The 14,397-nt window shown below is 52.3% G+C and overlaps 2 protein-coding genes across 6 annotated transcripts in view; both read right to left on the bottom strand.

Annotated features, from left to right (window-relative positions):
* The window catches only part of BCL2L11 (BCL2 like 11), a 47,477-nt gene extending 38,565 nt beyond the window's left edge, over positions 1–8,912 (bottom strand). For 2 of the 5 annotated variants that reach the window (XR_005987990.1, XM_041756406.1), the window contains exons 1-2: positions 8,559–8,912; positions 5,630–6,024 (exon numbers count right to left, since the gene is read on the bottom strand). Coding sequence is in view for 4 of the 5 variants with exons in the window: in XM_041756406.1 (XP_041612340.1) it covers positions 5,630–6,011 (382 nt within the window). In the remaining variant the exon portion in view is untranslated. Of the gene's footprint in view, positions 1–5,629; positions 6,025–6,308; positions 6,357–6,882; positions 7,125–8,558 lie in introns of those variants that run through there. The other 3 variants (XM_041756410.1, XM_041756408.1, XM_041756409.1) reach the window with 3 other exon arrangements.
* A 2,705-nt stretch (positions 8,913–11,617) lies between these two features.
* ACOXL (acyl-CoA oxidase like) overlaps positions 11,618–14,397 on the bottom strand; it is a 351,756-nt gene continuing 348,976 nt past the window's right edge. The window contains exon 19 of the mRNA XM_041756084.1: positions 11,618–12,195. Coding sequence (XP_041612018.1) covers positions 11,995–12,195 — 201 coding nt within the window. The 3' untranslated portion in view covers positions 11,618–11,994. The remainder of the gene's footprint in view (positions 12,196–14,397) is intronic.

Raw genomic sequence — 14,397 nt, forward strand, 5'->3', positions numbered from 1 at the left:
CTACAATAAGGCATGTGTCAGAATGGCTAAAAAAAAAATAGTGATGACACCAAATGCTGGCTAAGATTTAGAAAAATTGGACCCCTCCTACGTTGCTGGGAACATAACCATTGTGGCAAACAACAGTTTCTTAAAAAACTAAACTACCATATGATCCAACAACTGTACTTCTGGGAATGAAAACTCACATAAACACAAAAACCTGTACGGGAGTATTTACAGCAGCAGTTCGTTGTTGAGGTGTGGCGTCCTGGCCAGTCACCTGGTGAGGTGGCTTTACCAGGAAATAACGTACAACCTGCAGCGTGGGCTGGCTAGCCCTCCAGTAAGTGCCTGGGGTGCCAGGGCCCCCCCAAGAACTTGTAAACAACCTGAATGTCTTTCCACGGGTCAATCAACGCTTCACGCTGGGGAATGCTACTCAGCAATAAAAACCAAGCAATTACTGATACGCACAACATCGTGGGTGGATCTCTGTGGAATTATGCTGAGTGAAAAAGCCCATCTCAAAAGGTCACATATGACAGAAGTGGAGATATGTAGTACAGATCAGTGGGTTGTTGGGGGGGGGGGTGGAAAGAGAAGGGAGGTACAAAAAGGGAGCAAGAGGGCTCCTTGTAACGGAACAGTTCAGTATCTTGACTGTTAATGGTGATCACACAAATCTCCACATCTGATTAATTGCATAGGAGTAAATCACACTCACATGCATGCACAAAATGGAGTGCATGGGGAACTGGTGAAACGTGAATAAGGTAGCTGGCTTCTATCAATGTCACTTCCAGGTTGTGAACTGTACTATATTATATAATATGTTGCCATTGGGGGAAACTAGGCAAAGGGCATATATGGTATCTGTATTATTAATTACTAAGTTTTGTTTGGAATGAGTTAGAAAAAAAAAAACCTTTCATTTTTCTCACTTTCTATCCCCACTCAGGACCTGTAAAGTAGGTTTGCTTCTCTTGGTTTCCAAATTAGTGACCCTGAATCTAGAAGCCAGAAGTGGGTCTTCAGCAAAGAAGACTATCATCAGAAGCTCTAGGCAGCCTTGAGATGCCTGCAGAACTAAACCACCCCACCTTCAACTTTTTCAAAAAAGCTGGAGTTCTGAAAAAGTAAACCCAAAGTGGTATTTATACTTGCCTGAAGAACACAGCTATCAACAAAGCTTATTTAAGATGCTTACAAGATCAGGCTAAGTACTTTCACTATAAAGTCAACAAAAGCAACCAAAGGAGTAAATTACATGGAAATGATGAGTGGGAAGAGTAAGGTCTCGCTGGCTAAAGTGCCCCTGAACATTTTAGCTCCTCCATCTGCAAAGCAACCTATCCAGATAAACAGAATGCCAGCCACAGATCTAATTTGCTATTTTTCTAGAAGAAACACTTTTAAAAAGTAAAAAGAAACAGGTAAAATGAATATAAAAAATATATTTTATTTAATAGCCAACAAGCATATAAAAAGATGCTCACTATCACTCATCCAGGAAACTAAAATCAAAACTACAATAAGCACTTCACACAGATTATTATTATTAAAAAAAAAAAAAAAAAAGGAAAATGTTGGTGAGGATTTGGAGAAATGGAACCCCTATACACGGCTGGTGGGAATATAAAATGGTGCAGCCGCTATGGAAAACAGTATGAAGGTTCCTCAAAAAATTAAAAATACTGGATAGATATCCAAAAGAACGGAAAGTGTGATTCTGAAGAGATGTATGCATACTTCTGAAAGAACTGAAAGCATCATCTGTGAGAGGTCTGCGCACTCATATTACGGGTGACACTACTCAGAATATAGCCAAGAGATGGAAACAACCCAAGTGTCCACTGATGGATGAATGAATTTAAAAAGTGTGTTACATAAATACAATGGATTATTATTCAGCTCTAAAAAGGAAGAGAAGGCTAATGATGAACCTTGAGGACACAATGCTAAGTGAAATATACCAGTCACGTAAGATAGATACTTACACAAGCTATCTAGAACAGTCGAAATCATAGACAGATACATGTGCTAGGAGCTGGGAGGAGGGGAATTGCAGAGTGGATGTTTAATGGGTATAGTGCTTTAGTTCTCTAAGAGGAGAAAGTTTTGGGAGTGGGATGCAAACTATGTGAATATACTTATTAACACTACTGAAATGTACACTTAGAAGTGGTTACGATGGTTAAGTTTTATGAGGTTTATGCAGGCTTTTTAAAACTACAATAAAAAAAGTTTTTATTTAACCCAATATATTCAAAATATCTCCATATATCATTAATATGAAGATGAGTGTGATATTTTACATTCTTCTTTACATACTAAGTCTTTACACTCTAGCGTGGATTGACACTAACAAGCACATCTCAAATTGCACTAGTTGCTTTGCAAGTGTTCAGTACTAACCTGTAGCTTCCCTACTGGGCCTGGACTGAGCCAAACCTCACCTGTCACCCCCACAAGACAAATCTTACAGTTAGATCCAAATAGTTAAAAATATACTTTTGGGGGGGGGGGGTTTGCTCAGGGTCTTTTGTCTACCAGACTTTTTCTGAAATCTTATTTGTCCTCAGTTGGCTCTTATGAAATACTGATGAGCAAGACTCAAAACTCTGAACATCTCCTGAGCATTTCCTTTGTCATTAGGATTTCCAGGATGTAGTGCCTCTCCTCAGAGGGCTCACAATCTAAAAGGTGGGTCAGACAATTATCAGCTGCAAGAGGAGTATGCACAAGATGCGGAGGAAAATAAAGGACAACACAACTCCTACCTATAAACTCTGATGTTCGAGGGAACCAATGTTTAAGTTATCTGATGCATGAAGTTAATGAACTAGCTCTCACTCTGTTCATAATGTTCACTAGCACATTCCGACCTTTCTCAATTCTTACTTCCAACTGCAACACCTACACCTCCAAAGTATGAATTTGTGCAGAATTTAGCACACAATTTGTATTAAAAACACATTATGGCATAAGCACACACACACACACACACACACTAGAGAAAGCCCTCAGAAACCTAATACCTGTCAATGATTTTAACTAAAGTAATCAGTTAATCACTAAGAAAGAGAGCATTTGTCAAATTAATCAATCCACCCAGGGTATACAGAGACCAAGATTTGGTTGGTACAAGGGGGGGGGGGGGAGCTTTCCTTTTCATGGAAAAATATAATATTGTTTGAATGTACCCCAAAAATAGGGGACATGGAGGAAAATATGAAGGCATTTCTAGTATTAACATCTACTTGATGTACATCCTAGACAAGAATTCACTTTCTCATTAGAACAAAGATACAAGGTCAGAACTGCAAGATCCACTGCCATCTACCCCAACTTGCTGAGCAGAAACTCTTATGAGTGAAGGAGTTCCTCTTTATAATCTCACATTTGTGGTGTCCCAGCTAAAACCAATCATAAAGATTTCTCCATGAAAAATGTATTTTGCAATAAATTACCAAAAGCTTCACTGAAGATCTTCATGGATATGGTTCAGTAAAAAACACTATAAACATAATTAGAAACTAGAGAAAAGAACGCAAATGTATCAACTCGGCATATTTCAGGGGTCTTTAGGCATGGAACTGTTAGAAGAATGAGCAGGAAAAAAGTTAGAAACTACAGAGAGGGTCAATTTTATGCTTCAGTTTGATAAAACTCACATCTGACTAAGTCCTCTCCAATTCCCCATTTGTCCCCCACCCCAACAAACAAATCTCCCCAGAACCTAATTCTGAAAACTTACCTTGGTGCACTAACCCAAACTCCTTATACCTTACCATTTAATCCTCTCCATTCAAGTCTCAGTTATCATGCCAATCTACCAGAATGTAGTTACTACTATAAAATTACACCTTGGGACCCATGACTCGACTTCACAGGTATAAACATAACTTTACTCAGTAACTTAGATTGTGATCTCTGAAGAATTACATCTGTCATCTTGAGTAACGGTGCTTACCTTATAATAAGCTCACCGAAAACAGTATGTCACTGTACATACTTAAGAAAAAAAAAAACAAAAAACAACACACTATCTCACCCACTCTTCCTGATTAAGAGAAACTATTTTTGTGCATTAAGCCACCACCTGTAGAGGCAGATTTATAGGTCTGCAGGAAAAATTACAAGGCTTCCAAAGGATCCTTAAAATACACAGGTTTTCAAAAACACATACCATAAAGCCCTGTTCACTCAAAGTGAGCAAGAATGTCGTAGATTCATATACTCGGGAGAACTTTCATGGGCAAACATTTGCAAGTACCAACTAAGAAGGTTCAAATGAATTCAGGACGGTCGTAATTATCAAAGCAATAGTAGCAATAAACTTCAAGCTCCTTTCCCTAAGGAGGGATCTTAACAAAGTCTATCTCAACTTTTAGCAGAAGATATCTAGCCAACATGCAGCTACTGGTGTCTTTACCATCCCTCTTTGCTACTTCCCAGGTATCCTCAACCAGACAAGCAACCAATCCTCTGAGGTTCTAACTGTAACATAGGGACAGACCTGCAGCTCTCTGAAGGCCGAGACACAGAGCCCAATAGTATCTGCAAATTCAAGATTTGTCATTGTCTTCCAGGACTTGGTTTTAGTTAGCCTTTGGCCAAAGTGTGATCTACGTTGTAAGAAAATCTATACTGGATCCTTAAGGAATAATACTGCCAACTTCTATCTCATTGGTGCAGGAAGGAAGGACTTATCTGTCCAAATGGTAAGCAAATTCTGGTGAATCCTGACCAAGACATTTTCTATTAGTGGGGAAGAGTGATTTGAATCAACACAGACTTACTCCCTTACTGAGGCTGCCAGAACTGAACACGCTCAAAGTCACATGCTGGGGGCTCAAGGGTCAAATCTAGCAAACAGATGTTTTTATTTGTCTTGCTCTAAATTGTCAATTGTCAATCTGCACTCCTGGGCTATTTTGCACTATACAATATAGGAAAACCTACCATTCTGAGACCACACGCCCACAGTCGGGGGCAGTTACGTTCTCCAATCTGCCACAGTCCTTACCAGTTCAGTTTCCTCACTGATCGTACTGTCAGGTTTTCTTGGTTCAGACCCTAGAGCAGTCTTTAACCCCTGAAATAAAATCCCACAATCTCATCTTCTTAGTACTATATCCAAAACCTCTGAGCAAATAAAAAATCAGCTCAAAGAGAAATCGAGTGGAAAACAAACCATTTTTGTGATGCTATATTGGTACTGCCCTGATGAATTAGATCACTTTTTAAGTGTCATTTTTGAAAATGGGGAACTTGTCTCATCTTTCTTCATGTTTGGTTATGTCGTTAAGCTATTTGCTATATTTGACCGAGTCCCCTTCAAGCACAAGGTCATTAATAGTTAAGTCTTAGTGGTTAGAACAACACATACACACTTCAATGAAGGCAGGCGGCCAGGATCAATAGGTGATACTAGGTACATTTTATCACTGCCACAAAACTTGGTAATATGTATATAAAAAAAAAAAAAGTTGGTTTTGAGGTCTTATTTTACATCTCCATCAAAATATGGACTAAATCAATAAAAGGATTCTAAAAGAGAGTTTAATTTAAATGCCACACACAGCCTTTAGATAGATATTCAAGCAACCACACATTAACTACCTCTTACCCAGGTATTGCTTACCCATTGCACTGAGATAATGGTTGAAGGCCTGGCAAGGAGGACTTGGGGTTTGTGTTGATTTGTCACAACTCATGGGTGCCGGGCTCCTGTCTGTGTCAAAAGAGAAATACCCACTGGAGGATCGAGACAGCAGGGAGGATCTTCTCACAAAGATGAAAAGCGGGGATCTGGTAGCAAAAGGGCCGGGGCTGGCTGGTGGGGCCAGCGGGCCCTGAGGGCTGCCTTGGGGGCAGCGGTCCCCTTCGCCTTCAGGATTACCTTGCTGTTCTGTCTGTAGAGAGGTAGGAGCCCCAGGCCTGAGCTGAGGAGGTCTCTCAGCAGGCTGCAATTGTCCACCTTCTCTGTCACACTCAGAACTTACATCTGAAGGTTGCTTTGCCATTTGGTCTTTTTTTCTGCAAATAAAACAAAAACTAAGATTATCTTAAGCAAAATAATTACAAGTAAATTTAGCTAACTTTCGCGGATTCCTTCAAAGCTTTTAGAACAGCAAATACTTTAAGTTGTTGGTTCATACACTTCTCTGAGGATCTTCCAAATAAGAATAAAAACACACCTAAAATAACAAAGGTACCTCTATCTTTGCGGGGGGGGTGGGGGGGGGTGGGACTAAACTTCCTGCCACCAAACAAAACACAATTACAAGGTCAATGTGGAACTGGTGCTGTATCACACTCACACACACACGTTTCAGAAGCCGCTTGTGTTAAGTGTATTCACATGCACTCTTTGCTCAGGGCCGACTTGAAGAAGTCGGAAACTCCCAGCAGGCTCCGATTTCCCGGGCTCAGACACCGCGCTGGGGCACAGGAGCGGGCGCAGATGCAGCGATTGCAGGCGGCTGGCCGCGCTCCCCACTCCGGCCCCATTGTTCTGCCGAAAGTGCTGAGGGCAGCAAGTCTGGGGAAGGTTTGGCAAGGGCCGGCAGTCGTAGTAAGTGCGTCACAATAGAGTTTGTAACTCGGAGCGCGGCGCGGCCGGGGCTCGGGCGCTCCCGCCCGCGGTCCCTCCCGCTCCCCGCCCGCGCGCCCCCCCTCCCGCAGGGGGCAGCGCGCCGCACCGAGCCCGACCAACTTCTGCGGAATGTGCCGCACAGGGAGGTGCACACCTCCGAGTGGGGCGCAGTGGCCCCCGAAGGCGTCCCCGGGCGCGCCCTGCAAAGTGCCCAAGTAGCTCCGCACACGGCTCCCCGGGCGCGCGGCCCCCTCGTCCCGCCGACCCTCCCCTGTGAAGGTATCGGGGCCGAAACTCACGTCCGCCCCTTCCCTTCCGATCGTCGCGCCCGGGCCCGGGCCCCGCGGCGTCCCGCCCGCGTCCTTCGCCGGCCCGGAGCCCCCTGGCCGTCAGCACGAAGGGAGCGCGGGAGACAAAGCCCGGGACTCGCGCTCAGAGCCCCCGGGGCCGCCCGCCCGCCGCCGCCGCCGCCGCGCTCCGCCGGGCAGCCCAGGGCTCCCCGCGCCGCGCCTCTGGCCCGCGCTGCCCCGGCCGCCGCCGCCGCCGCCGCCGCCGCCGGGAACATCCTCCGCCTCCTCCCGCTCCTCCCCTCGCGCACTGCGCCCGCCGCCGCCGGCACCGCCGACCTCCCCGCGCCGCTGGCGCCGGGTGCCCGCGCTCCCAATTGGCCCGCGCGCGGTCGCTCCCCGCCGCAGCCAATAGCCGCCGCCCGCGGGGGCGGCGCCTACGGGTCCGGCCGCCAAAGGCGAGGCGATTGTTGACAAACTCGCCTCCGAAGGCTGCCCCGGCCGCGGCCGCGGCGGGAGTCCCGGGGACCCGAGCTGCCCAGGTGCCCCCAGCCCGCCCCGCCTCTGTGCCCGTCCGGACGCCGCGCGAGCCTCGGGGTTCCCGCCGCGCCCAGTGCCCGGGCACCTGGAGACAAAGCAGGAGCCTCGCGCTCTCCGCACCCGCAGAGCCGTCCTCGGACGCCGGCCCTTGCTGCTGGCCGGCTGGGCCGAAGACCCCAAAGGCCGCCCCTTCCCCTAGCCGGGGCACCCACCGTCCTCCGCAAATTCCTCCCTTTTCTCCCCCGAGCGCGGCGCGTACGTCCAAATCCCAGCCGCCGCCACTGGCCACGGGCACGCGTGTCCGCGCGCACCCGTGAGCCCGGCAGACAGCGAACACATCCACGCCCCGGGCTCCCGCGGCCGGCGGGTCTTCCGCCACGAGCTGGGACACCGAGTAACAGGCCCCCGAGGGCACCGCACCGCCCGGCACTGCGAGCGAGTGGGGGTGCCCCACGGGCGGAGCAGGTCCTGCGGCCCTCGGCCTCTCGCCGTCGGGATCGTGCGGCTGCTGGTGTCTGCAGCGCAGCCGCGGCCCGGGCGGGGCAGGGCAGGGCAGGGCGCCCCAGACACGTCCAGAAGAGCGCGAACGCTGCAGCCGCCCTGAAACCTCGGCCTCGGCCGGTGCAAGGAAAAGCCGAGTCTCGCCAGTGAAAGAACCGCCGCAGTTCCGCAAATCCTCCGCAGCGGGCCCGAGCACCCGAGGAAAGCCAAGGCGCCACGCCAGCTCCGACGGCGCGGCCGCTACCTGGGAGTGCGGGGGGGGGGGGGGCGGTGTCTCGGGACAGGGCGGCGACACTTGCCGGCCGGCCGCGCAGCCCAGTATCCAGCAGCGGGGCCGCAGCTCCCGGACAGCGCCGAGCGCGCGCTGCCCTTCCCCGCTCCCCGGCGCGCGCAATCCCGGCCCGAGCCGCACTTCGGCCCCCGCCCGGAGCTCCGCACGCACGCACGCCCCCTCCGCAACCTGGACCTGCGTGGGGGAGGGAGCCCGCCCGCCGGACCGCCGCCTCCCGCCCGGCGGCCAGAGCGCGGCGGGGACACGCAGCGGCCCGCACGTGCTCGGGAGGGGGCGGGAGGCGGCGCGCACCTGGCTCGGGCGCCTGTCTTCGGTCCCTTGCCCCGCCCGCTCCCGGGGCTTCGGATCTATTTACCTTGCGTTTCTCAGTCCGAGAGTCAGAGTCAGACATTGGGGGGGACGAGGGCCAAGGAAAGGGCGCCAAAGGGGTGGCGGCGGGAGCGGGGCAAAGCGGGCAGCCCGTGGCGGTGCTGGCCGCAGTCGGGCTGGGGCGCGTGGGGCGACTGTGAGAATCCGGGGGCGGCGGCGGCGGCGGCGGCGGCGGCGGCGGCGGCGGCGGCGGCGGCGGCGGCGGGGGACCGAGCCCTCAAGCAAGACCCAGACCTGGAGGCTGCGCCGAGCGAAGTGAAACCTGCACAGCCCTGCAGCTCCGCTCGGACTGGCGGCCCAGCGCCCTCGGCCAATCGCCGCGAGCTCCGCCCCCGCCAGGTCCCGCCCCGCCGCGCGGGCCAGCACGCCCCGCCCCGCCCGCCCCGCCCGCCCGCCCGCCCCGCCGCGCCGCAGCGGCTGGCGCGCTCAGGCTCCAACAGGTAAAGGCGGGGGTGGCCGGGACGGGTTCCCTTGCGCGCGCCGCCGGCCCGGCCCCCCGCCGGGCGTGTTTACTGGAGTGACTAAGGCTGCCTGAAGGCGTGAGCGCTCGGGTACCGCCCCCCGCCCCCACCCCCGCCCCCGCCCCCGCCAGTGTACCCTGGCCTCGCCCCGATCCAGCGGGGCCAGTGCGTGCGCGTGGAACGGAGGGGGCGCTCCGGGCACACGGGGCCGGGCCGGGCCGGGCCGCTGCCGCCGGCGGAAAGCCTCCGGAGGCGCCGCGGAGCCCTCGGTCGGCCGCGGGGATTTCTGAGCCGCTCTGGGGCAGGCGCGGGGACTGGGTTGAGCCTCGAGAACGCGAGGGGCCAAGGTTGGGCAGAGGGTCTCTGGGTTCTCCTCTCTCCCAGAGTCCGGGGTCCTGGGTGAGTCGGGTCCCCGACGTGCCGGGCTGCTCAGCTTGCTCGCCGCAGCCTCACGCGGTAGTCTCAGGCGCCCTCCCTATGCCCCCTGGCAGGGGCACCTCGCTTTCTCCCGGGCCGGACCTCCTGCGGTTAAGAGGCAGAGAGAGCCCTTAGTGGGGAGATGGAGACAAGGGCAAAGAGCGGATCCCCAGGGGCGTCTGTTCCGCAGGCCCGGTGCGAGGCAGGAGGGCACTGCGCGAAGAGCAGGTAAAAATAGGGAAATGAAAAAACTCGACAAAAATCCTTTCAAGAAAAAAAAGAAGAAGAAAAGAAAAGATCCAGAGGGATCTCGGCCTTCAGGTGGGAGAGAGGGTGGTATCACTGCTGGGTCGGGATCCTAAAGATTGGTCGGGCTCTCAGAGACCCGCCCGGGAGGCGCGCGGAGGCCGGTGAAGGCGAGCCTGGGGAGTGATGTGGGCACCGAGTACCCCCTGCCACTTCTCCCTGCCGCGCCCCCACCCCCTTTCTCCTGGGTGCCGACGGCCTCACTCCCACTCCGGGACGTACTCCCCTGGGTCCACACCCTCATCTGTTCTCCTAATGGGGGTGCTGATCCCCACCCTTACCTCCTCCTGCGCTCCCGGGGCTAGCGGACAGCCGCGGCCGGGGGAGTAGGGGGGCAAGGGCGTTCGGGAGATGGAAACCCTGCCGCGGGGAGACCTGGTTAGGTAGGTGGCATAAAGAAACCGAGTTCAAGGATCCCCTAACGTCCCCGAACCAAGAAGGAAGGGACCTCAGTTCAGAGGAGCAGATCAGCGAGGCGTTGTCCCGCTGCTGGCCACCTCGCCCGGTGTCCTACGCTGCAGCAGCAGGTCAGGAACGTCGAGAAGACTGCACAGCCCCTGGTTAAACTCTTCTCAGCGCGTCTCTGAAGAGTCCTGAGCCAAGCGCAGGTGGCCAGGGGTCGTCGGAGGGACTCAAGAACGCACGCCGGGTTCTGCCCCGGAATTTCGTTGCAGGAGGGCAAGGACAAGGGCGTGCACGCGGCGAAGTGGGCGCAGAGCCCAGATGTCCACCCTGACCGTGGTTTGGAGCTGCTGCCCTGGACCTCAGGTGGCGGCCGCCGGCGGACAAACTCTTAAGCCTCAGCCGCCCTGCGTATCGCCCCGGGGGAAAAAAAACAACAAAACTGCACCCGCTGGGAGCCAGAAACCCGCCCGGGTACTCCGAGCTCTCCGCGGGGTTGGGCGATGCAGACAGGGACAGGAAAAGAACCACGCAGAAGAGAGCCCTTGTGGTTGTCATCTGGTCCTATCAGCTCCGCCGCCCCCGCGTCGTCTGCTTTAGCGACCCTGTGAACGCTTTAAAAAACAAAGGCGACAGGGAAAGCAACCCGTTAAACACTCTTATTTTGGGGCGCATGGGAGAGGTCGGCTCGGAGTCTGCTCCTCCCGCAGCCCCGACCGTGCTGGGGACGTTCGGCGGACCTCTCCGCGCAGGGCGACCTCCGGCTCTGCCCGCCCTCTCCGACCCGGTCTGGAGGTCCTCTGGGAACTGGGCCACCGTCCAGAGAAGGGACAGTGGGGGAGGGGCAGGTAGGTGGGCGTGGGGTCTCTGCTCCGGTCCTGGCTGTCGCCCTCGCGGACACGAGCAGAGCTGTGCTCACGCCTGCCTCTGCCCCACGAGACGTGGAGAGGGAGTGAAGAGGCCGGCTGGGGCTGAGAAAGGAGCAAGCATCAAGTGGGGCAGGGGGGACCCGAGAAGCGGGACAGGGAACCTACAGCCCTTGCCCGGACTACAGGCTGCCAGTGTGGTCTCCCCTAGTTCCGAAAGCACCTTATTGCCGTGTACTGCCCCAGCCCGTCTCCCCATCCTCGGCAAGCAGCTGCAGCGCCTTTCCATCCGTTAATGTCTTTATTAAACTTTGTATCTATGCTCCTCTAAAGAACAGATTACAATTTCATATGGTAAAAGTATTTTCCGCGCGTTGTCTTACGGTCCGGAAGCCGCCTGCCTGGGAGGATGAGCCGGAGTTTGCGCTCTGCCGAGAGCAAAACTCCGGGCGCTCACTCCGCTTTCCCCGTCCGTGCGTCTCCTCTAAGACCCCAAGAGGGTCTGATTCACTGGAAAAGCATCACTTGCTGAACTGAAACTTTGCCCACGAGGGGTTGATTTTTTTTTTTTTTTTTTTTACGCAGCATCAATCCGTTTCCCAAAATCACTGTAAATCTGAGTCACCGCTGACAGCAGGAGACCTTTGGTGGCACCCGGGTGTAGGCGCGTTCGCAGAGGAGCCAGTGTCTAGGGAGATCCAGTGCGGAAGCTGGGAGAGGTGGCTGCCGCTCCGGCAGGGTTATCTGATAAAGCCGCATGTTTCGGGGCTGCAGCTTGGTTTCCTGTCCCAACAGCCCAACGCGCACCTCTCAAGCCTCTGTGGGAACCCTGCTCTGCGACCCAAATCCCCGAGAGCCCCGAGAGCCGGGACCCAGCGCATGCCAGCCCAGCCTTGGCCCTAATTCCAGGCGTCATAAAAGCTAGTGTCGTGGCAGCTGCGAGCGAGCACCACCCTTCGCACCACGCCCGCTATAACTTGGCTTCCAGCTTGCGCCGCTGAGAGCGCGCCCCTTCTCGGGGCTCGGGTTGCAGCGGTGCAGGGTAGAAGGCCCAGGCGGCCTTCGCATTGGTGATGCCTGCGATTGGGGCGTGGAGGGAGGTGTCTGGAATGTTAAAGGCAGAGATCACCCTCAGGGCATCATCCTTCACCGAGTCGCACAGATCCAGCAACTGAAAAACACAACGCAAAGTGACAGGTCAGATGTTGGCTCATTTGCAGCTTAGGGTGCGTAGGCTTTGCGCCCACTCCCCATCCACCCTACAGGTACAAGGGAAACTTGTTTCCCTTTGGATTTTCTGGGACTCAGGAGGGTAGAGGCCGTTGGTCATGAATAACCTTCACAATACCTTATCATAGAAATTTCTAAACCTGTGCCACCTGTCTGGCAGAAGCCGGCTCCCTTCAAACAGGGTTGGGGGCAGGCTCCAAAAATTATATGGGAATCTCAAGACCAAGGTCTGAGAATTTATCACCCGTCCCCTTGTCTGCCCTGCCCACCCCACCGCTCCAGTCCCCATCATAGCCCTCCTCTCCACCTCTGGAGTGCCTGGGGTGCCACCCTCTGGCGTGTAGAGGCAACTGAACAGGAAGAGCATGAGACAGGTGAACTAGTGGAGACATGCCCCAGTTTTCCCCAGACTAGCACCTTCTCACCCCTGCCTGGCAGCAGGCCATGGTTCCTGAAATGCGCGTGAGGTGGGACTGAGGATACTGACACCAAGCATTGGCATCTCTGCACCTTCCACCTGGCTGATGCAGGAAATCAACCTGCAGTTAAGGAGAATAACAAGGAACCCGGAAGATACCCTCATGTATTCTGGAAGGCATAGATAAGACATCTCAGCAGAAGGGAGGGGAAAATGGAAGCTAGTGATTTGGGGGGAGCTGCATTGGGTGTATTTTGATTTCATTGTCCATGGTTTAAGTGCCAGTGCATTTTTTTTTTTATTCTGGTGTGTGTGTGGGGGGGAGTGGTGGTGGTAGTGGAAATAAAGCTATCAAAATAATAGATTGTTTTTTTTTTTTTTCTAAAACTCAACAAGGAAGGACAAGGCAGAGGGACTGCTTTCCTTTCCCATAACCAGCTGCATACTTTACCCCCTCCATTTTCAAGTTTTCAGCCAGCCATAAATTTCTTTCACTCACCAAATCACAGTTAGTCCCCAGTTTTCATGGTTCATTTTTATGGTTTGAAAAACATCACTTAACAATAGCCCCACCTTTGCTGCCCTCACAGTGGTGGTCATCACTAAGCTATACTAACACTGTAAAGAGCAAAGTTCCCTTAAAGGAGCCCAAATGCCATTTTAGGTGTTTAGAGACAATGAGGGGTGGGGTCCCCAAAACAGAGGTTGGGGTAGGGTAGGGGAAATAGTCTAACAATACATCTTCCTTTAAATGTGCTCTATTACATCAGTCATTTCTAATGAAAACCTTCATTCTTTACACACTGGTTAAGCATCATAAAATCAGTAGTGAAAAGACTTTGATCATATTTGCAAGATGCACTGTGATGAACTTTCACTGACCAAGATTTCAAAGTTTGTAATTAATACTCTTGACAAATCCCTGACTAATCTGTCAACTCTTAAAAGTCTTTAACCACATACTTCAAAACCATGAGATGGTGTATAAGTCCTTAAACCTTCTACATATTGTAATTTCATTATTCAAGATAACTTTCCCTTTAGGTTTGCATCATGAGACTCAACCAGTTTTTGTCATACATTCAACAATGGTGGAGATTCAATTATCTGAATGAGTGTTAAGTGGAAGAGAGTATGAGTTTGGTCTGTTCAAACACAGAACAAGTACCCAGAGACAGAAATTGCAGGAGGCAGATTTCTGTTCAACATTTTTGCAACTTTAAAAATAAGAATAAAATAGATTTTTAAAAAAGGATCCAATGGCTGGAGTCCTATCCTATGGTACAGATTTTGCTGGGCTTGGGAGGTTTAGTAATACATACGGTGGCCCCAGGCCTCCTCTATTAAGGAGATATTGAAGAATTTTTTTTTAAGATTTTATATATTTATTCACGAGAGAGAGAGAAAGAGAGAGAGAGAGAGGCAGAGACACAGGCAGAGGGAGAAGCAAGCTCCATGCAGGGAGCCTGATGTGGGACTTGATCCCCGGTCTCTAGGATCAGGCCCTGGGCTGAAGGCAGCGCTAAACCGCTGAGCCACCTGGGCTGCCCGATATCAAAAAATATTAAAGGATTTTTATAAATACATCTCATTAATACAAGTAAACTTAGGTAGTTACTATAACATTTATTATTATGTATACAATATATATATTTTTATTATCAGGCAGCCCCATAGGACTAAGCAAAGTACAGGCATACCTCAGAGATACTGCAGGCTCAGTTT

Source organism: Vulpes lagopus, chromosome 5 (assembly GCF_018345385.1).
Source record: "Vulpes lagopus strain Blue_001 chromosome 5, ASM1834538v1, whole genome shotgun sequence".
In the NCBI taxonomy this organism is placed as follows: Eukaryota; Metazoa; Chordata; class Mammalia; order Carnivora; family Canidae; genus Vulpes; species Vulpes lagopus.